This window comes from Bombina bombina, chromosome 1 (assembly GCF_027579735.1).
Source record: "Bombina bombina isolate aBomBom1 chromosome 1, aBomBom1.pri, whole genome shotgun sequence".
Lineage (NCBI taxonomy): Eukaryota > Metazoa > Chordata > Amphibia > Anura > Bombinatoridae > Bombina > Bombina bombina.
In genome coordinates, this window is record NC_069499.1 from 154,545,864 (window position 1) to 154,569,742 (window position 23,879).

Below are 23,879 nucleotides of genomic sequence, written 5' to 3' on the forward strand. Positions count from 1 at the left end.
CTCCGCCTACCCCAGTCATTCTCTTTGCCGTTGTACAGGCAACATCTCCACGGAGATGGCTTAGAGTTTTTTAGTGTTTAACTGTAGTTTTTATTATTCAATCAAGAGTTTGTTATTTTAAAATAGTGCTGGTATGTACTATTTACTCAGAAACAGAAAAGAGATGAAGATTTCTGTTTGTATGAGGAAAATGATTTTAGCAACCGTTACTAAAATCCATGGCTGTTCCACACAGGACTGTTGAGAGGAATTAACTTCAGTTGGGGGAACAGTGAGCAGTCTCTTGCTGCTTGAGGTATGACACATTCTAACAAGACGATGTAATGCTGGAAGCTGTCATTTTCCCTATGGGATCCGGTAAGCCATGTTTATTAAGATTGTAAATAAGGGCTTCACAAGGGCTTATTAAGACTGTAGACTTTTTCTGGGCTAAATCGATTCATTATTAACACATATTTAGCCTTGAGGAATCATTTAATCTGGGTATTTTGATAAGTTTATATCGGCAGGCACTTTTTTAGACACCTTTCTCTTTAGGGGCTTTCCCAAATCATAGGCAGAGCCTCATTTTCGCGCCGGTGTTGCGCACTTGTTTTTGAGAGGCATGACATGCAGTCGCATGTGTGAGGAGCTCTGATACATAGAAAAGACTTTCTGAAGGCGTCATTTGGTATCGTATTCCCCTTTGGGCTTGGTTGGGTCTCAGCAAAGCAGACACCAGGGACTGTAAAGGGGTTAAAGTTAAAAACGGCTCCGGTTCCGTTATTTTAAGGGTTAAAGCTTCCAAATTTGGGGTGCAATACTTTTAAGGCTTTAAGACACTGTGGTGCAATTTTGGTGAATTTTGAACAATTCCTTCATATTTTTTCGCAATTGCAGTAATAAAGTGTGTTCAGTTTAAAATTTAAAGTGACAGTAACGGTTTTATTTTAAAACGTTTTTTGTACTTTGTTATCAAGTTTATGCCTGTTTAACATGTCTGAACTACCAGATAGACTGTGTTCTGAATGTGGGGAAGCCAGAGTTCCTTCTCATTTAAATAAATGTGATTTATGTGACAATGACAATGATGCCCAAGATGATTCCTCAAGTGAGGGGAGTAAGCATGGTACTACATCATTCCCTCCTTCGTCTACACGAGTCTTGCCCACTCAGGAGGCCCCTAGTACATCTAGCGCGCCAATACTCCTTACTATGCAACAATTAACGGCTGTAATGGATAATTCTGTCAAAAACATTTTAGCCAAAATGCACACTTATCAGCGTAAGCGCGACTGCTCTGTTTTAGATACTGAAGAGCATGACGACGCTGATAATAATGGTTCTGAAGGGCCCCTAAACCAGTCTGATGGGGCCAGGGAGGTTTTGTCTGAGGGAGAAATTACTGATTCAGGGAACATTTCTCAACAAGCTGAACCTGATGTGATTACGTTTAAATTTAAGTTGGAACATCTCCGCATTCTGCTTAAGGAGGTATTATCCACTCTGGATGATTGTGACAAGTTGGTCATCCCAGAGAAACTATGTAAAATGGACAAGTTCCTAGAGGTCCCGGGGCTCCCAGAAGCTTTTCCTATACCCAAGCGGGTGGCGGACATTGTAAATAAAGAATGGGAAAGGCCCGGTATTCCTTTCGTCCCTCCCCCCATATTTAAAAAATTGTTTCCTATGGTCGACCCCAGAAAGGACTTATGGCAGACAGTCCCCAAGGTCGAGGGAGCGGTTTCCACTTTAAACAAACGCACCACTATACCCATAGAAGATAGTTGTGCTTTCAAAGATCCTATGGATAAAAAATTAGAAGGTTTACTTAAAAAGATGTTTGTTCAGCAGGGTTACCTTCTACAACCAATTTCATGCATTGTCCCTGTCGCTACAGCCGCGTGTTTCTGGTTCGATGAGCTGGTAAAGGCGGTCGATAGTGATTCTCCTCCTTATGAGGAGATTATGGACAGAATCAATGCTCTCAAATTGGCTAATTCTTTCACCCTAGACGCCACTTTGCAATTGGCTAGGTTAGCGGCTAAGAATTCTGGGTTTGCTATTGTGGCGCGCAGAGCGCTTTGGTTGAAATCTTGGTCAGCTGATGCGTCTTCCAAGAACAAGCTACTTAACATTCCTTTCAAGGGGAAAACGCTGTTTGGCCCTGACTTGAAAGAGATTATCTCTGATATCACTGGGGGTAAGGGCCATGCCCTTCCTCAGGATCGGCCTTTCAAGGCCAAAAATAGACCTAATTTTCGTCCCTTTCGTAGAAACGGACCAGCCCAAAGTGCTACGTCCTCTAAGCAAGAGGGTAATACTTCTCAAGCCAAGCCAGCTTGGAGACCAATGCAAGGCTGGAACAAGGGAAAGCAGGCCAAGAAACCTGCCACTGCTACCAAGACAGCATGAAATGTTGGCCCCCGATCTGGGACCGGATCTGGTGGGGGGCAGACTCTCTCTCTTCGCTCGGGCTTGGGCAAGAGATGTTCTGGATCCTTGGGCGCTAGAAATAGTCTCCCAAGGTTATCTTCTGGAATTCAAGGGGCTTCCCCCAAGGGGGAGGTTCCACAGGTCTCAGTTGTCTTCAGACCACATAAAAAGACAGGCATTCTTACGTTGTGTAGAAGACCTGTTAAAAATGGGAGTGATTCATCCTGTTCCATTAGGAGAACAAGGGATGGGGTTCTACTCCAATCTGTTCATAGTTCCCAAAAAAGAGGGAACGTTCAGACCAATCTTAGATCTCAAGATCTTAAACAAGTTTCTCAAGGTTCCATCGTTCAAAATGGAAACCATTCGAACAATTCTTCCTTCCATCCAGGAAGGTCAATTCATGACCACGGTGGATTTAAAGGATGCGTATCTACATATTCCTATCCACAAGGAACATCATCGGTTCCTAAGGTTCGCATTCCTGGACAAGCATTACCAGTTCGTGGCGCTTCCTTTCGGATTAGCCACTGCTCCAAGGATTTTCACAAAGGTACTAGGGTCCCTTCTAGCTGTGCTAAGACCAAGGGGCATTGCTGTAGTACCTTACTTGGACGACATTCTGATTCAAGCGTCGTCCCTTCCTCAAGCAAAGGCTCACACGGACATTGTCCTGGCCTTTCTCAGATCTCACGGATGGAAAGTGAACGTGGAAAAGGAGTTCTCTATCTCCGTCAACAAGGGTTCCCTTCTTGGGGACAATAATAGACTCCTTAGAAATGAGGATTTTTCTGACAGAGGCCAGAAAAACAAAACTTCTAGACTCTTGTCGGATACTTCATTCCGTTCCTCTTCCTTCCATAGCGCAGTGCATGGAAGTGATAGGTTTGATGGTAGCGGCAATGGACATAGTTCCTTTTGCGCGCATTCATCTAAGACCATTACAACTGTGCATGCTCAGTCAGTGGAATGGGGACTATACAAACTTGTCTCCGAGGATACAAGTAAATCAGAGGACCAGAGACTCACTCCGTTGGTGGCTGTCCCTGGACAACCTGTCACAAGGGATGACTTTCCGCAGACCAGAGTGGGTCATTGTCACGACCGACGCCAGTCTGATGGGCTGGGGCGCGGTCTGGGGATCCCTGAAAGCTCAGGGTCTTTGGTCTCGGGAAGAATCTCTTCTACCGATAAATATTCTGGAACTGAGAGCGATATTCAATGCTCTCAAGGCTTGGCCTCAGCTAGCGAGGGCCAAGTTCATACGGTTTCAATCAGACAACATGACAACTGTTGCGTACATCAACCATCAGGGGGGAACAAGGAGTTCCCTGGCGATGGAAGAAGTGACCAAAATCATTCTATGGGCGGAGTCTCACTCCTGCCACCTGTCTGCTATCCACATCCCAGGAGTGGAAAATTGGGAAGCGGATTTTCTGAGTCGTCAGACATTGCATCCGGGGGAGTGGGAACTCCATCCGGAAATCTTTGCCCAAGTCACTCAACTGTGGGGCATTCCAGACATGGATCTGATGGCCTCTCGTCAGAACTTCAAAGTTCCTTGCTACGGGTCCAGATCCAGGGATCCCAAGGCGGCTCTAGTGGATGCACTAGTAGCACCTTGGACCTTCAAACTAGCTTATGTATTCCCGCCGTTTCCTCTCATCCCCAGGCTGGTAGCCAGGATCAAACAGGAAAGGGCGTCGGTGATCTTGATAGCTCCTGCGTGGCCACGCAGGACTTGGTATGCAGATCTGGTGAATATGTCATCGGCTCCACCATGGAAGCTACCTTTGAGACGAGACCTTCTTGTTCAAGGTCCGTTCGAACATCCGAATTTGGTCTCACTCCAGCTGACTGCTTGGAGATTGAACGCTTGATCTTATCGAAGCGAGGGTTCTCAGATTCTGTTATCGATACTCTTGTTCAGGCCAGAAAGCCTGTAACTAGAAAGATTTACCACAAAATTTGGAAAAAATATATCTGTTGGTGTGAATCTAAAGGATTCCCTTGGGACAAGGTTAAGATTCCTAAGATTCTATCCTTCCTTCAAGAAGGATTGGAAAAAGGATTATCTGCAAGTTCCCTGAAGGGACAGATTTCTGCCTTGTCTGTGTTACTTCACAAAAAGCTGGCAGCTGTGCCAGATGTTCAAGCCTTTGTTCAGGCTCTGGTTAGAATCAAGCCTGTTTACAAACCTTTGACTCCTCCTTGGAGTCTCAACTTAGTTCTTTCAGTTCTTCAGGGGGTTCCGTTTGAACCCTTACATTCCGTTGATATTAAGTTATTATCTTGGAAAGTTTTGTTTTTGGTTGCAATTTCTTCTGCTAGAAGAGTTTCAGAATTATCTGCTCTGCAGTGTTCTCCTCCTTATCTGGTGTTCCATGCAGATAAGGTGGTTTTACGTACTAAACCTGGTTTTCTTCCAAAAGTTGTTTCTAACAAAAACATTAACCAGGAGATTATCGTACCTTCTCTGTGTCCGAAACCAGTTTCGAAGAAGGAACGTTTGTTGCACAATTTGGATGTTGTTCGCGCTCTAAAATTCTATTTAGATGCTACAAAGGATTTTAGACAAACATCTTCCTTGTTTGTTGTTTATTCCGGTAAAAGGAGAGGTCAAAAAGCAACTTCTACCTCTCTCTCTTTTTGGATTAAAAGCATCATCAGATTGGCTTATGAGACTGCCGGGCGGCAGCCTCCCGAAAGAATCACAGCTCATTCCACTAGGGCTGTGGCTTCCACATGGGCCTTCAAGAACGAGGCTTCTGTTGATCAGATATGTAGGGCAGCGACTTGGTCTTCACTGCACACTTTTACCAAATTTTACAAGTTTGATACTTTTGCTTCTTCTGAGGCTATTTTTGGGAGAAAGGTTTTGCAAGCCGTGGTGCCTTCCATCTAGGTGACCTGATTTGCTCCCTCCCATCATCCGTGTCCTAAAGCATTGGTATTGGTTCCCACAAGTAAGGATGACGCCGTGGACCGGACACACCTATGTTGGAGAAAAACAGAATTTATGTTTACCTGATAAATTACTTTCTCCAACGGTGTGTCCGGTCCACGGCGTCATCCTTACTTGCGGGATATTCTCTTCCCCAACAGGAAATGGCAAAGAGCCCAGCAAAGCTGGTCACATGATCCCTCCTAGGCTCCGCCTACCCCAGTCATTCGACCGACGTTAAGGAGGAATATTTGCATAGGAGAAACCATATGGTACCGTGGTGACTGTAGTTAAAGAAAATAAATTATCAGACCTGATTAAAAAAACCAGGGCGGGCCGTGGACCGGACACACCGTTGGAGAAAGTAATTTATCAGGTAAACATAAATTCTGTTTTCTCCAACATCGGTGTGTCCGGTCCACGGCGTCATCCTTACTTGTGGGAACCAATACCAAAGCTTTAGGACACGGATGAAGGGAGGGAGCAAATCAGGTCACCTAAATGGAAGGCACCACGGCTTGCAAAACCTTTCTCCCAAAAATAGCCTCAGAAGAAGCAAAAGTATCAAACTTGTAAAATTTGGTAAAAGTGTGCAGTGAAGACCAAGTCGCTGCCCTACATATCTGATCAACAGAAGCCTCGTTCTTGAAGGCCCATGTGGAAGCCACAGCCCTAGTGGAATGAGCTGTGATTCTTTCGGGAGGCTGCCGCCCGGCAGTCTCGTAAGCCAATCTGATGATGCTTTTAATCCAAAAAGAGAGAGAGGTAGAAGTTGCTTTTTGACCTCTCCTTTTACCGGAATAAACAACAAACAAGGAAGATGTTTGTCTAAAATCCTTTGTAGCATCTAAATAGAATTTTAGAGCGCGAACAACATCCAAATTGTGCAGCAAACGTTCCTTCTTTGAAACTGGTTTCGGACACAGAGAAGGTACGATAATCTCCTGGTTAATGTTTTTGTTAGAAACAACTTTTGGAAGAAAACCAGGTTTAGTACGTAAAACCACCTTATCTGCATGGAACACCAGATAAGGAGGAGAACACTGCAGAGCAGATAATTCTGAAACTCTTCTAGCAGAAGAAATTGCAACTAAAAACAAAACTTTCCAAGATAATAACTTAATATCAACGGAATGTAAGGGTTCAAACGGAACCCCCTGAAGAACTGAAAGAACTAAATTGAGACTCCAAGGAGGAGTCAAAGGTTTGTAAACAGGCTTAATTCTAACCAGAGCCTGAACAAAGGCTTGAACATCTGGCACAGCGGCCAGCTTTTTGTGAAGTAACACAGACAAGGCAGAAATCTGTCCCTTCAGGGAACTTGCAGATAATCCTTTTTCCAATCCTTCTTGAAGGAAGGATAGAATCCTAGGAATCTTAACCTTGTCCCAAGGGAATCCTTTAGATTCACACCAACAGATATATTTTTTCCAAATTTTGTGGTAAATCTTTCTAGTTACAGGCTTTCTGGCCTGAACAAGAGTATCGATAACAGAAACTGAGAACCCTCGCTTCGATAAGATCAAGCGTTCAATCTCCAAGCAGTCAGCTGGAGTGAAACCAGATTCGGATGTTCGAACGGACCCTGAACAAGAAGGTCTCGTCTCAAAGGTAGCTTCCAAGGTGGAGCCGATGACATATTCACCAGATCTGCATACCAAGTCCTGCGTGGCCACGCAGGAGCTATCAAGATCACCGACGCCCTCTCCTGATTGATCCTGGCTACCAGCCTGGGGATGAGAGGAAACGGCGGGAACACATAAGCTAGTTTGAAGGTCCAAGGTGCTACTAGTGCATCCACTAGAGCCGCCTTGGGATCCCTGGATCTGGACCCGTAGCAAGGAACTTTGCAGTTCTGACGAGAGGCCATCAGATCCATGTCTGGAATGCCCCACAGCTGAGTGACTTGGGCAAAGATTTCCGGATGGAGTTCCCACTCCCCCGGATGCAATGTCTGACGACTCAGAAAATCCGCTTCCCAATTTTCCACTCCTGGGATGTGGATAGCAGACAGGTGGCAGGAGTGAGACTCCGCCCATAGAATGATTTTGGTCACTTCTTCCATCGCCAGGGAACTCCTTGTTCCCCCCTGATGGTTGATGTACGCAACAGTTGTCATGTTGTCTGATTGAAACCGTATGAACTTGGCCCTCGCTAGCTGAGGCCAAGCCTTGAGAGCATTGAATATCGCTCTCAGTTCCAGAATATTTATCGGTAACAGAGATTCTTCCCGAGACCAAAGACCCTGAGCTTTCAGGGATCCCCAGACCGCGCCCCAGCCCATCAGACTGGCGTCGGTCGTGACAATGACCCACTCTGGTCTGCGGAATGTCATCCCTCGTGACAGGTTGTCCAGGGACAGCCACCAACGGAGTGAGTCTCTGGTCCTCTGATTTACTTGTATCTTCGGAGACAAGTCTGTATAGTCCCCATTCCACTGACTGAGCATGCACAGTTGTAATGGTCTTAGATGAATGCGCGCAAAAGGAACTATGTCCATTGCCGCTACCATCAACCCGATCACTTCCATGCACTGAGCTATGGAAGGAAGAGGAACGGAATGAAGTATCCGACAAGAGTCTAGAAGTTTTGTTTTTCTGGCCTCTGTCAGAAAAATCCTCATTTCTAAGGAGTCTATTATTGTTCCCAAGAAGGGAACCCTTGTTGACGGAGATAGAGAACTCTTTTCCACGTTCACTTTCCATCCGTGAGATCTGAGAAAGGCCAGGACAATGTCCGTGTGAGCCTTTGCTTGAGGAAGGGACGACGCTTGAATTAGAATGTCGTCCAAGTAAGGTACTACAGCAATGCCCCTTGGTCTTAGCACAGCTAGAAGGGACCCTAGTACCTTTGTGAAAATCCTTGGAGCAGTGGCTAATCCGAAAGGAAGCGCCATGAACTGGTAATGTTTGTCCAGGAATGCGAACCTCAGGAACCGATGATGTTCCTTGTGGATAGGAATATGTAGATACGCATCCTTTAAATCCACCGTGGTCATGAATTGACCTTCCTGGATGGAAGGAAGAATAGTTCGAATGGTTTCCATCTTGAACGATGGAACCTTGAGAAACTTGTTTAAGATCTTGAGATCTAAGATTGGTCTGAACGTTCCCTCTTTTTTGGGAACTATGAACAGATTGGAGTAGAATCCCATCCCTTGTTCTCTTAATGGAACAGGATGAATCACTCCCATTTTTAACAGGTCTTCTACACAATTTAAGAATGCCTGTCTTTTTATGTGGTCTGAAGACAACTGAGACCTGTGGAACCTCCCCCTTGGGGGAAGTCCCTTGAATTCCAGAAGATAACCTTGGGAGACTATTTCTAGCGCCCAAGGATCCAGAACATCTCTTGCCCAAGCCTGAGCGAAGAGAGAGAGTCTGCCCCCCACCAGATCCGGTCCCGGATCGGGGGCCAACATTTCATGCTGTCTTGGTAGCAGTGGCAGGTTTCTTGGCCTGCTTACCCTTGTTCCAGCCTTGCATTGGTCTCCAAGCTGGCTTGGCTTGAGAAGTATTACCCTCTTGCTTAGAGGACGTAGCACTTTGGGCTGGTCCGTTTCTACGAAAGGGACGAAAATTAGGTTTATTTTTTGCCTTGAAAGGCCGATCCTGAGGAAGGGCGTGGCCCTTACCCCCAGTGATATCAGAGATAATCTCTTTCAAGTCAGGGCCAAACAGCGTTTTCCCCTTGAAAGGAATGTTAAGTAGCTTGTTCTTGGAAGACGCATCAGCCGACCAAGATTTCAACCAAAGCGCTCTGCGCGCCACAATAGCAAACCCAGAATTCTTAGCCGCTAACCTAGCCAATTGCAAAGTGGCGTCTAGGGTGAAAGAATTAGCCAATTTAAGAGCATTGATTCTGTCCATAATCTCCTCATAAGGAGAAGAATCCCTATCGACCGCCTTTATCAGCTCATCGAACCAGAAACATGCGGCTGTAGCGACAGGGACAATGCATGAAATTGGTTGTAGAAGGTAACCCTGCTGAACAAACATCTTTTTAAGCAAACCTTCTAATTTTTTATCCATAGGATCTTTGAAAGCACAACTATCCTCTATGGGTATAGTGGTGCGTTTGTTTAAAGTGGAAACCGCTCCCTCGACCTTGGGGACTGTCTGCCATAAGTCCTTTCTGGGGTCGACCATAGGAAACAATTTTTTAAATATGGGGGGAGGGACGAAAGGAATACCGGGCCTTTCCCATTCTTTATTAACAATGTCCGCCACCCGCTTGGGTATAGGAAAAGCTTCTGGGGGCCCCGGCACCTCTAGGAACTTGTCCATTTTACATAGTTTCTCTGGGATGACCAACTTGTCACAATCATCCAGAGTGGATAATACCTCCTTAAGCAGAATGCGGAGATGTTCCAACTTAAATTTAAATGCAATCACATCAGGTTCAGCTTGTTGAGAAATGTTCCCTGAATCAGTAATTTCTCCCTCAGACAAAACCTCCCTGGCCCCATCAGACTGGGTTAGGGGCCCTTCAGAAATATTATTATCAGCGTCGTCATGCTCTTCAGTATCTAAAACAGAGCAGTCGCGCTTACGCTGATAAGGGTTCATTTTGGCTAAAATGTTTTTGACAGAATTATCCATTACAGCCGTTAATTGTTGCATAGTAAGGAGTATTGGCGCGCTAGATGAACTAGGGGCCTCCTGAGTGGGCAAGACTCGTGTAGACGAAGGAGGGAATGATGCAGTACCATGCTTACTCCCCTCACTTGAGGAATCATCTTGGGCATCATTGTCATTGTCACATAAATCACATTTATTTAAATGAATAGGAATTCTGGCTTCCCCACATTCAGAACACAGTCTATCTGGTAGTTCAGACATGTTAAACAGGCATAAACTTGATAACAAAGTACAAAAAACGTTTTAAAATAAAACCGTTACTGTCACTTTAAATTTTAAACTGAACACACTTTATTACTGCAATTGCGAAAAAACATGAAGGAATTGTTCAAAATTCACCAAATTTTCACCACAGTGTCTTAAAGCCTTAAAAGTATTGCACACCAAATTTGGAAGCTTTAACTCTTAAAATAACGGAACCGGAGCCGTTTTTAACTTTAACCCCTTTACAGTCCCTGGTATCTGCTTTGCTGAGACCCAACCAAGCCCCAAGGGGAATACGATACCAAATGACGCCTTCAGAAAGTCTTTTCTAAGTATCAGAGCTCCTCTCACATGCGACTGCATGCCATGCCTCTCAAAAACAAGTGCGCAACACCGGCGCGAAAATGAGGCTCTGCCTATGCTTTGGGAAAGCCCCTAAAGAATAAGGTGTCTAAAACAGTGCCTGCCGATATTATATATCAAAATACCCAGATAAAATGATTCCTCAAGGCTAAATATGTGTTAATAATGAATCGATTTAGCCCAGAAAGAGTCTACAGTCTTAATAAGCCCTTTTTGAAGCCCTTATTTACGATCGTAATAAACATGGCTTACCGGATCCCATAGGGAAAATGACAGCTTCCAGCATTACATCGTCTTGTTAGAATGTGTCATACCTCAAGCAGCAAGAGACTGCTCACTGTTCCCCCAACTGAAGTTAATTGCTCTCAACAGTCCTGTGTGGAACAGCCATGGATTTTAGTGACGGTTGCTAAAATCATTTTCCTCATACAAACAGAAATCTTCATCTCTTTTCTGTTTCTGAGTAAATAGTACATACCAGCACTATTTTAAAATAACAAACTCTTGATTGAATAATAAAAACTACAGTTAAACACTAAAAAACTCTAAGCCATCTCCGTGGAGATGTTGCCTGTACAACGGCAAAGAGAATGACTGGGGTAGGCGGAGCCTAGGAGGGATCATGTGACCAGCTTTGCTGGGCTCTTTGCCATTTCCTGTTGGGGAAGAGAATATCCCGCAAGTAAGGATGACGCCGTGGACCGGACACACCTATGTTGGAGAAACAGAATTTATGTTTACCTGATAAATTACTTTCTCCAACCGTGTGTCCGGTCCACGGCCCGCCCTGGTTTTTTAATCAGGTCTGATAATTTATTTTCTTTAACTACAGTCACCACGGTTTCATATGGTTTCTCCTATGCAAATATTCCTCCTTAACGTCGGTCGAATGACTGGGGTAGGCGGAGCCTAGGAGGGATCATGTGACCAGCTTTGCTGGGCTCTTTGCCATTTCCTGTTGGGGAAGAGAATATCCCACAAGTAAGGATGACGCCGTGGACCGGACACACCGTTGGAGAAAGTAATTTATCAGGTAAACATAAATTCTGTTTTTAGTAACGGTTGCTAAAATCATTTTCCTCTTACAAACAGAAATCTTCATCTCTTTCCTGTTTCAGAGTAAATAGTACATACCAGCACTATTTTAAAATAACAAACTCTTGATTGAAGAATAAAAACTACATTTAAACACCAAAAAACTCTAAGCCATCTCCGTGGAGATGTTGCCTGTACAACGGCAAAGAGAATGACTGGGGAAGGCGGAGCCTAGGAGGGATCATGTGACCAGCTTTGCTGGGCTCTTTGCCATTTCCTGTTGGGGAGGAGAATATCCCACAAGTAAGGATGACGCCGTGGACCGGACACACCTATGTTGGAGAAATAGTGTATTTAATAAAACATTTTAGGTTGCCCGTCATGGTGATTTTAATACATATCCTAAGGAAGAAATATAAATAAATGATAAAAAATTCAGTGCAATATAAAGTAGGAAAAAAATATTTTGCTTTTCAAACTACCACAAAAAAAATAATAATAAGCCAGTAAACCAACAAAATAATGTTATATAATTCTGCACATAGTGCAGAATAATATAACATCAGATTAGCGCAAACTTTGTACCTTAACAGATTTCAGTGAAAAAATGCTAAAATATTTACTTTTGCAGTACGCCGCTCTACTGAGCGGGTCTGTTTGTTTCCCCTAAGCGCATCGGGCACGCTGTCTATTCACAGCCAGCCCGATCGCGCCATTAAACTCAATGTAACTCGTTCCCGCTCTCATCTGGTAGCAGGAGCGAGTTACATTGAGTTTAATGGAGCGATCGGGCCGGCTGTGAATAGACAGCGTGCCCGATAGCTTAGGGAAAACAAACAGAGCAGCTCAGTAGAGTCAGGAGCGGCATACTGTGAAAGTAAATTTTGTAGCATTTTTTCACTGAAATCTTTTAAGGTACAAAGTCTCCGCTAAGCTGATGTTATATAATTCTGCACTATGTGCAGAATTATATAACATTATTTTGTGGGTTTACTTGCCCTTTAATTAAAATGACCTTGAATTAAATATTTTTGACATACACATTTACTGCATTTATGTATTCTACAAACATTGTTCATAGCTTTTTTATCAGAACAATGAATCAGTGCCACTGAAAGGAGGGACAGGTCTAAATTCTACCGTTTTATAAATAGGAACAAAATAACACATATTGGCTACACATATCGGAATACAATGGGAACACGTTACACAACACAGCAGGTACATAATGTATGTCATTTAGCCTCCCGCGTCTTCCCACCCACCGAGGATTTAAACCTTTCATCTCAACGTATTACAAAACACCGGACAAGTCTGTGTTACAGACAATTGCTTTTCTAGCTGCATGGATTGAAAAATTTGTTGGGTATAAAAAAGCATGCAGCACAGGAAAAAAATACTTTATATTAACTTTAATTTGTAACTTACAAAACCTGAATGGATTACTATACAGCCACTGATGGTGAGCTTGTAAAAATGCAATTTAAAAAAGATGCAGTTTAATAAACTCAACAGTGATAATGTTACGTGAGGTGCTAGAGGTGCTACTGAACACAATCCTAAATTTGTAAACATAGATCACTGACTGCTACATTTCTTCCCAAGCACATGTGATGCAAAGTTTAAGATATTCAAACATAACAGAAAACAGATATTTTAGGGCTGAGTGATTTACAATAACAGACATAAGAAGTGGTTTGTCATTGTGTAGGTTTACTTACTATACACTTATCCTATAAATATTTTTGCAGGCTATACACCTCTTCTCTACATAAGATAACAATAATATAGTAAAATGTAAACTATACTGGGGTTATCTAAAGGTGATGGGGGAAACCAGACGTGGACTCCTTGCCCTATGTGCTTGGAGGGATATGACTGCACCTTACTGACGTCCTTGTTTAGAGGAGGCTTGCCTGGTATTTTGGAGCTGGCCTGACCCTACAAGGTGGGATCAGCCTAATATACGTCAGGGAAGTTCTCCTCTGGGAAAAGCACAAATGGGCTAAAAGAAGCTGCTTCTAGGTGGTAACTCACAATAGAACAAACTACAGAGCTGTTGTTCGTACCTGGTAGAGCGCTTCTTTTTTTTCTGTATGCTTTTGTATTATAACCCTGGGGAAGTCTCCCTAAGGGTGATGGGGAAACCAGATGTGGAATCCTTGCCCAACGTGCTTAGAGGGGGATATAGCTGCACCTCATTGACAAGGCCCACAGAAAGCAAAAATAATCGTCTGGGGTTGCCATTTCTCTTGTTCAAAGAAGGATTGTCTGGTATTTCAGGCTGGACTGACTTTATTTGTAGGAATCAGACTGATATACTTCAGGAAAGTTCTCCTCTGTGAAAAGCACAATTGCGCTAAGAGTCTGCTCCTAGGGGGTAACTCGCAATAGAACAAGCCACTTGTTAGTTCTTGGTAGACTTTTTCTCTTTATGTATGTATAATGGGGTTAAGCAGTTTCTGTAAATTGTTGATATACTTCTACCTTCCATAAGTTACCAATTGCATATTTTCTCTCTTGCATATGACAGGTTACATGCTCAGGTTTTCACTTTTGTCCCATACAATACAGAGTGGAACATAAGACCACTAATTTGACAAACCTAGCATCCCTTATTTGTCAGAACTTTTTTATAGTCTCCCATTTTCCCTGATTTATTTCCTTTTAGAAAATGTTTTTTTTCTTTTTTTAACAACATGTAAAATCTTAATTTTAAACATTTAATATTGTACTCTTCTACTGTCATTTAGTAAATAATGTTAATGTATCTGACATTCCAACAGCAATCACTCCATGCTTTGTTGTAATAGAACCAGAACCAAATATTGTCTACACACAGTCCTAGTTTTAGGATCAACCTTGACAGAAAAGGGACACTCCTTTTAAAGGTACTGTATTATCAAAAATAAAAACAAAAAGAAAAAGAATACAAAAATACTTACAACTATTTTTCTCCCAGGATTTAAAATGCTCCACAACAACTTCTTCTAACTTTTTTAGCTTTGGATGGCTATAAATAAAAGGTTTCTTGACATCAGATCCTAAAAGGGAACAAAGGCAGACATTAAGTTAATTTTATACTATATTGACACTAAAAATAGTTTAATAAAACAGGTATATGAACAAAAGAATCAGTTGCAAAAAACTAATAATAAAAAGAAAAATGATTAGTTATAACAAAACCTGAGCGTTTATAGGCATAAACAGTGTATTAATATAAGGTATTAATGGTCTCACAAAATGAATGGATTCACAACCAACATGCAATCAATTGCACACATTTGCTATCAAGAACCTTGTCAGCCCAGCCACAAGGCGAGTGGACAGCATCCACACTGCCCGCATTTAACATTGCACAAATCCTCTGCTTGTACAATGCACACTCCTGCTCACTCGCGCTAGTGGAGCTTTCAAAAACCCTGATCGGATTGAGAATTATTAGGGCTCCGAAGCTGCTCTTGCAGCTTAATAAATAAAGACTGCCAGATAGTGAAACATGATTGATTACTCCTGAAAAAATGTTTCCACTGCTCCAGAGTTCAGTGGCGGAGTGCTTTACATCACTCCAGCTGGAATCGTGCATGTTCTCGTGAGGCTTATGTTATGTACAGATGCTCAGCCATGGAAATCTATATCAAGAAGCAATGCACAGTTCTTTGTGATGCTGCTGCATTCAGAAGCAGTTTAGAACTTTGAAAATGAGTATTGCAATAGATGATGGTAGATTTTTCCTCGCTTCAACAATCAGTAGTCATACAGGGAGTGCAGAATTATTAGGCAAGTTGTATTTTTGAGGATTAATTTTATTATTGAACAACAACCATGTTCTCAATGAACCCAAAAAACTCATTAATACCAAAGCTGAATAGTTTTGGAAGTAGTTTTTAGTTTGTTTTTAGTTATAGCTATTTTAGGGGGATATCTGTGTGTGCAGGTGACTATTACTGTGCATAATTATTAGGCAACTTAACAAAAACCAATATAACATCTCAACATTCACAAATATACATTTCTGACATTCAAAAACAAAACAAAAACAAATCAGTGACCAATATAGCCACCTTTCTTTGCAAGGACACTCAAAAGCCTGCCATCCATGGATTCTGTCAGTGTTTTGATCTGTTCACCATCAACATTGCGTGCAGCAGCAACCACAGCCTCCCAGACACTGTTCAGAGAGGTGTACTGTTTTCCCTCCTTGTAAATCTCACATTTGATGATGGACCACAGGTTCTCAATGGGGTTCAGATCAGGTGAACAAGGAGGCCATGTCATTAGATTTTCTTCTTTTATACCCCTTCTTGCCAGCCACGCTGTGGAGTACTTGGACGCGTGTGATGGAGCATTGTCCTGCATGAAAATCATGATTTTCTTGAAGGATGCAGACTTCTTCCTGTACCACTGCTTGAAGAAGGTGTCTTCCAGAAACTGGCAGTAGGACTGGGAGTTGAGTTTGACTCCATCCTCAACCCGAAAAGGCCCCACAAGCTCATCTTTGATGATACCAGCCCAAACCAGTACACCACCTCCACCTTGCTGGCGTCTGAGTCGGACTGGAGCTCTCTGCCCTTTACCAATCCAGCCACGGGCCCATCCATCTGGCCCATCAAGACTCACTCTCATTTCATCAGTCCATAAAACCTTAGAAAAATCAGTCTTGAGATATTTCTTGGCCCAGTCTTGACGTTTCAGCTTGTGTGTCTTGTTCAGTGGTGGTCGTCTTTCAGCCTTTCTTACCTTGGCCATGTCTCTGAGTATTGCACACCTTGTGCTTTTGGGCACTCCAGTGATGTTGCAGCTCTGAAATATGGCCAAACTGGTGGCAAGTGGCATCTTGGCAGCTGCACGCTTGACTTTTCTCAGTTCATGGGCAGTTATTTTGAGCCTTGGTTTTTCCACACGCTTCTTGCGACCCTGTTGACTATTTTGAATGAAACGCTTGATTGTTCGATGATCACGCTTCAGAAGCTTTGCAATTTAAGAGTGCTGCATCCCTCTGCAAGATATCTCACTATTTTTGACTTTTCTGAGCCTGTCAAGTCCTTCTTTTGACCCATTTTGCCAAAGGAAAGGAAGTTGCCTAATAATTATGCACACCTGATATAGGGTGTTGATGTCATTAGACCACACTCCTTCTCATTACAGAGATGCACATCACCTAATATGCTTAATTGGTAGTAGGCTTTCGAGCCTATACAGCTTGGAGTAAGACAACATGCATAAAGAGGATGATGTGGTCAAAATACTCATTTGCCTAATAATTCTGCACTCCCTGTATTTCTTGGTCTAAAAGAAGACAGAAACTTAAACTGACTTAAGGCAACGGAGGCTTCCAATGACACACATTTAAAGTCACTGAACTCTTCAGTACAACACATTGTATTGCAAATATTTGTCTATGCAGAATTCAGAGACTTGAGATCCGGATGGAAAAACGAACCTTGATACAGAAGATCTGACCGCATACCAAATTCTGCGAGGCCATGCTGTGGCAATCACGATTACTGATTACTTCTTTAGGCTTATCTTGGAAATCATTATGGGAAGAAGCACAAGTGGAGTTAACAGATAAGCAAGCTAAAAAGACTAAGGAACTACTAGAGCATCCACTTACCTCTGCTTGAGGATCCCTGGGTGTCACAAACTATCTGGGAAGTTTCTTGTTCAAACAAGAGGACATTATATCTATCTCTGGGAGACCCCAAAGATCCACAATTTGATTGAACACATGCTGGTAAAGAGACCACTCCCCTGGATGTAGAGTCTGTCTCCCAGTTGTTAACCCCTGGAATATGAATCACAGAGATTAGACAAGAATTGGTTTCTGTCCAAGAGAGATTTCGAGACACCTCCATCATTGCTAGGGAACTGTGAGTTCCCCCCTGATAGTTGACATAAGCTACTTCTGTGACACTGTCTGTCTGAAAAAGGAGATGAGACGCTTTTCAACAGAGGTCAAGCTTGAAGAACCCTGAAAATTGCCCGTAGTTCTAGAACACTGATTGGTAACCTCGCTTCCGAAGGATCACAAAACTCCCTGTGATCTCAGACCCCCCAAACAGCTCCCCAACCTGAGACACTTGCATATGTAGTGATCACAGTCCCGGTACGATGAGCAAAAGAAAGCCCCTGGATTATAAACCATGCTGTTGAAGAAAAAAAGAGTTGGTTGTTGTAAGATTCTGCTAAAGGAAAAGATGGAGCTTGAACCAAGATGTCATCCAGGTATGGAAACACTGCAATACCCTGAGACCTGGTCACAGACAAAAGGGCACAAAGAACCTTTGTGAATATTCTTGGAGCTGTAGCCTTACCAAATGGTAGAGCAACAAACTAATAATGCCTGTCCAGAAAGGCAAACCATAGAAACTGGAAATGTTCTTTGTGACTTGGAATATGAAGGTAAGCATCCTTTAAATCTATTGTGGACATAAACTGACCTTGCTGAACAAAAGGCACAATAGTCCGAATAGTTTCTATTTTGAAAGATGGAATCCCTACAAACTTGTTCAGAGCTTTCATATCCAGTGTTGGTCTAAAAGTACCTTCTTTCTTTGTTACAATGAAGAGATTTGAATAAAATCCCATCCCCTGTTCCTGCAACAGGGGATGGTATCAGCCAATCAGAATCCAATCCTCGGTCAGAAATTGCACGCTCTTGGAATTTCTGACCGAGGATTGGATTCTGATTGGCTGATCATTTGAAGAAGACGGTAGCTACGTAACGGTGGGGGGAGTTAGGCTGCCATTTTTACATCATATTATAGAAGTTATCGACGATTAGAGCTGCAACAACTAATCGTCATAATCGATGATAATCGATTATGAAAATAGTTGTCAACGAATCTCATAATCGATTAATCGATTAGTTGGTTTGCAGTTAGTTGGTCTGTGCACAACACCAGCTGCTTCACTCCAATGAACTCCTGCACATGGTATTGTGTTTTATGGTTATGTCCTTAGCCTAAAGGACGTCTTCAGACGTCTACTTTTCACTTTTTCAGGACAGTATACGTTTACAACTACCCCTGGCTTATGTGCAACCCAGATATAATAGTCATCATTTGGATTGTTTATATTAAATCTGGTGATTTGGAACTATGCTTTTCATGATATAGTGCCAAGCCTTGCCCCTAGATTGATGGGAGTTATTTAAATTGATGTGCACTATTATCTGTTTGCACAATTATTAGCGTATTGCTTGCTATTGCTGATTATATGTACTGTATAAATAAATGTGTAAGGCTTTGTCCTGTTATTGATATACAGTCCATAGCGCTTTTTGATTTTGTTTTTTATATATTTTTAATAAATTGTGATAATATGATCCAGATTCAACCTTTATAAGTATATATTCGTTATTTTTATAGCGGACTAGATATTTCCCCTAACCTTATAGCTGCTTATTTACCATTGCATATAGATATTTTTATGTTAGAATGAAGTCAAGGGTTACTTTATTGAGAGGCCCCTTGCCAAGGTAGAAAAAACACTTAGCATTGGTGAAGAGCTAACAAAGATAAATATCCCACTTTGGTGAAATTGGCAAAACCCTACTTATACACCTCAACAGCCTTTTCTCTGCTTCAGGAAATACAGCTGCAGAGAACCAACCTAGCCAGAAGCCTGTGGACATGTTGAGATGTTTGCATTTCAATGCAAAGTTTCTGAAAGAGTGAATAACAGAATGTTATTAACAGTGATAGTCTAACTCTTTCTAGTTCTACCTCTTTTCAAACAGTTTGTGGTTTTGTTTAATTATAAAACTGTGCTCTGCTGCTTAAAAATTGAAGAAACAGTTGTGTTAATGTAAAGTTTTAGTCTGAAGTTTATATTTGTAACACTCATTATGTGGATTGTATTTAAAACATAGAAAACTATTATTGATTCTCTTTTTATCCGATTAGTCGATTAATCGAAAAAATAATCGGCCGATTAATCGATCATGAAAATAATCGTTAGTTGCAGCCCTATCGACGATGATTACTAGGAGAAGGTAGTAGGTAAGACAAAAGGGGTAAGGTGCAGGCGGATCTTTGTTTTTTATTTTTAAATATCGGATTCTGTTATCTCCAGTGTTGACTGTCCCTTTAAGGAATGAAAATAACTTGCCCCCCCAAGTATCTTTTTAAATAAAATCACAGGTACAATGCGTGCTAAACCGAACTGCAAAACAAAGCATTAGACATAAATATAACACCCAAAGGGAGATAATGCTCATCAGAAAGAAATAAGAAGTGCAAAAAACCCCCTGCTAAAATTAATTTTTAGAGTGCCAAAAACACGACATGCGCATAGCCGAAGATGAACGTGTGCTTACCCAAAGTGCGTAAATTGGCCAGTACACAAAAATACTATAGAAAGACTAAAAAACGTATTAAAAAAAATGATGCTTACCTGATAATTTTCTTTTCTTCTGACGGGGAGAGTCCACAGCTGCATTCATTACTTTTGGGAATTCAGAACCTCACCACCAGGAGGCGGTAAATACACCCCAGCCAAATGCTTAAATACCTCCCCCAATTCCCTCATCCCCCAGTCATTCTGCCGAGGGAAAAAGGAACAGTAGGAAAAATATCAGGGTGAAAAAGGTGCCAGAACAATAAAAACTAAATTTACGGCCACCCCACAGAAAAAACGCGGGCAGGGAGCTGTGGACTCTCCCCGTCAGAAGAAAAGAAAATTATCAGGTGAGCATAATCTAAGTTTCTCTTCTTAAATGGGGAGAGTCCACTGTTGCATTCATTACTTTTGGGAAAACAACACCCAAGCTATAGAGGACACTGAATGCAAAACGTGCGGGTACAAGAGGCAGCCCATTCTGAGGGCACCACAGCCTGAAATCACACAAACACCTGACAAAAAGCTGCCTCAACAGAAGCAGAAGGACAAAATGGAAGGACCGAGTAACTGCCCATCAGTTAAAACTAGCAAGGCCCTTGCTAGAGACCGCCCAGAATCCTAGACTCAACCGGTCACAAAGGCCTCCGAGAAGACAAAGTCCCACAGGCATCAAGCCCACACTTAAACTCACCCCCGACCCGAGGTAAGGAGAGCCTCCACATTCTCCCTGAAGGGAAGAAAAAGAAGGACTCAGATAAGAGAGCCCCAAAGGAACACCAGACAAACAACTTAGGACAATAAAGAACCCCAAGCATAACAGGATAAAACAGCCGCCTAAAGAACGAACCTTACTGACCGAGCAGAATGAAGGGAGGAAAATCCCAGACCCCTTTCTGCATGGATTCCCAGGAAACAATGTAACGCCCCAACCCTGGAAACCTAGAAGGACAAAGGGAGACCCCCCTCCCTAACACAGACTGCAAACCCGCACTCAGGATAGAGCGACCAAGGGATAAAAACCACCCCCGGGAGCCGCTATATCTTATTATGCTCCAGATGAAGCCACATGCTTCCCTCTGCAAAATATGTCTAAGCGGACGCAAACCGCCAACACTAGCTAATCAAAAGCTAGTAAGCTGCACTAGGCTCCTCGCAGAGAACAAACTCAGAAGAAGAGCAGAGCAACTCCCTCCCCAGAAAAAAACAGTGAAGTATGGATAGTACCCAAAACCAGAAGAGAAAAGGCTATCTGCTAATGGAAGGAAATACTGCAAAGCCTCCCACCTAAGGAAGGCTCACAAGATCTATTGATGATACGCGGTCAAGGCTTAACAGAGCAGTCAGATCCCTGACTCCCACTCCGAGGCAATGGACCCAGCACCAAGGCGACTGGCAATGTCTGAAAGGACAAGGGAATTAAAAGTTCCCCGAACCACAAAGACCCTCAGGAAGGAAAAAAGAGGGGATCCAGACCCCTCCAAGAACGAGCTCAGGTTCCAGACCCCGGACATAGCTCCCTTCCCGAAGAGAAGGCACGCTCCCAAAAAGGAGACTCTATACTTAAACTACAGTAATGGCATGACACCAGAAAATCCAACCCTGCACATGACATCCTGCACACAAGGCAGGAAGGACCCCACCGAACAGAGGAAGAAAAAGACCTCTGGGGCACCAGGTGGAACTGTGGAATGCCCAATCCTACCCAAAAAGGGGGGGCGCAAACATAACAGCTCACCTGCTCACTGGCATGGAGCGTAAAGCTGTAGACAGATGTCAAAAGGCCAATACCGATTGATAAGGACCATCCAGCCACCACAGCAGGCCCATTAGAAATTTCCAAATCTCTGCAAAGAGAAAGAATAATACGCCAGAAGGGACAAGAGGACGTTCCGAATCGGAAAACTGGGCCGTCCAGATCCAAACTAAGGGGTCTGGACACAGAAAACCCAAAATGTCCATTCAAGGACAAGGATAAGTTTAAAAAAAACGGACACCCGGAACCGGCTTCCAACTTATAACCCCTAAGGAACCATCGGGTTACCCCACCTGGAGAAGACCTTGCACCATAGGTAATGATGCAATCACAGCCACATCCATGGGTCCTTGGACACTGAACGTTCATGTAAGTATCCCAGAGACAGAGAGCTTAACCCCTAAAGGCTCGAGGGATAACACTAAGTCTAAAGACTAAGGTAAACTTACAAGAGAACAGAGCTCAAAACCTAGAAAATCTAGTTTGAGAAGAGAAATAGTCTCCAAAGATCCTCTCGGGATCAACCTCCCAGAAACCCCGACCGCTCGAGGAAAAGATGATGAACGAGCATACCAAACTCCTGGCGAGTGAAAGATTAAACCGGAACGGCTAAGCAGGGGCAACCGCAGGAAAAGAGACAACACAATCTCCAGAACTCCAAAAGTATGGGAGCAGATGAGATACTGTAAGGGGGGGAAAAGGCCAAAAGACCAGAGCTTCCAAAACAGATGACTAGAAAACCAGCCACAGGAAGGCGAAAAAGGCACAAGCAAACTCGACCTCTTAAGGAAGAGGTACCGTCGCCAAGGAACAGATTCAAAAAGTACAGTCCAATAGAGGAAACGAGTAAACACCACCTAAACTTGGTACCACGGAATTCCAAGGAGTCATCTGAACCACCAAGCCTATTGGGGAGGAGAAAAAATCTAGCTCCTGATCCCAAGGACTAAGCACAATCCCCTCTGATGCCCCACCCAAAGTATAATAAACGAGGACCAGACTGACGACTAGGAACAAAAGGCCTCCTATAACATGTAAAATCAAGAAAAACAAGAAAACAAACTCTACACCTCAACCGGGCCAATCAGTCATAACGGGCACCACGTGGTTGATAAAGACCTCAAAGAACAGAAAAACTAGTGCCCGACCAGGACCAGCCTGATACATAAGGCAACCCAGAACTGTCCAAGGCCACAGAAAAGTGAAAGCCCTAGTAGGGATAGACAAAATAAACGATAGACATAATTTCCTAACACCCTTTATTTAACTTCCGCGGAAGTGCTAAAGCGACCACAAAATCGCTGGTATCAAATCCCAGAGAAGAAAATGTTTTCCAAAGGAAAAAACATAAACAGAGATGAGCTTTTAAAAATGAAATAAAATACCTTCTAACCAGATCCCCAGAGGCAGAACTTTTTTCATTTTCTGGGATGAGAATTTTTAGTGAAAAATTTTCTGCAGTGTCTCTAAGGAGCTGGTGTTGCTGTGTTTCTTGCCCTTACTCGGTGTGCATGAGGAAAGGTTCATGTACAGCCTCACTGATGTCTGCTGTACATTCCCACACACTGTATATATATATATATATATATATATACACACACACACAAACACACTGGAAGAACAAATATAATACACGCCCAAAGGCTGATCCTTTTACCAAATGAGTTAAAGGGATATTCACAGTATTCTGAAAAAGGCTTGGTAAGGGTCCACAACCCCATTTTTCCAATACTGTGCATATCCAATTTACTTATTTGGTAAAGTTTCAGCTTCTGTGATCTCTACACACACTTTATATATATATATATATATATATATATATATATATATATATATATATATATATATAATATATATAGATATATACACACACACCAAAGAGAGGAACGTAGCAAATATTTATATTGAAATAGAACAGGAAAGTGACATCCGCAGGTAGAAATTAAAAGTGCAGGCAAAAAAATAATTTTAACTGCCACTGCTGTTCTTTCTGCAGAGAGCCTTTAGTTTCTGCGAAAAGAACGCAGATCGCACAGTTTACTGCCTTGGGGATCGGATCAAAGAAAATAAGGGCAGCACCCACAGGTGAACGCCCAAGAAGAATGGACACACTAACAGGACCAGAGACCCAATTCTTCCAAAGCTCAGAACTGGAATAAGATACCCAAAAAAAGAAAAA

The 23,879-nt window shown here is 42.7% G+C and overlaps 1 protein-coding gene across 1 annotated transcript in view; it reads right to left on the reverse strand.

The window, feature by feature from the left end:
• The window catches only part of FANCM (FA complementation group M), an 811,954-nt gene that overhangs the window by 358,093 nt on the left and 429,982 nt on the right, over positions 1 to 23,879 (reverse strand). Inside the window, exon 8 of the mRNA XM_053697678.1 lies at positions 14,547 to 14,645. Within this exon, the coding sequence (XP_053553653.1) occupies positions 14,547 to 14,645 (99 nt within the window). The remainder of the gene's footprint in view (positions 1 to 14,546; positions 14,646 to 23,879) is intronic.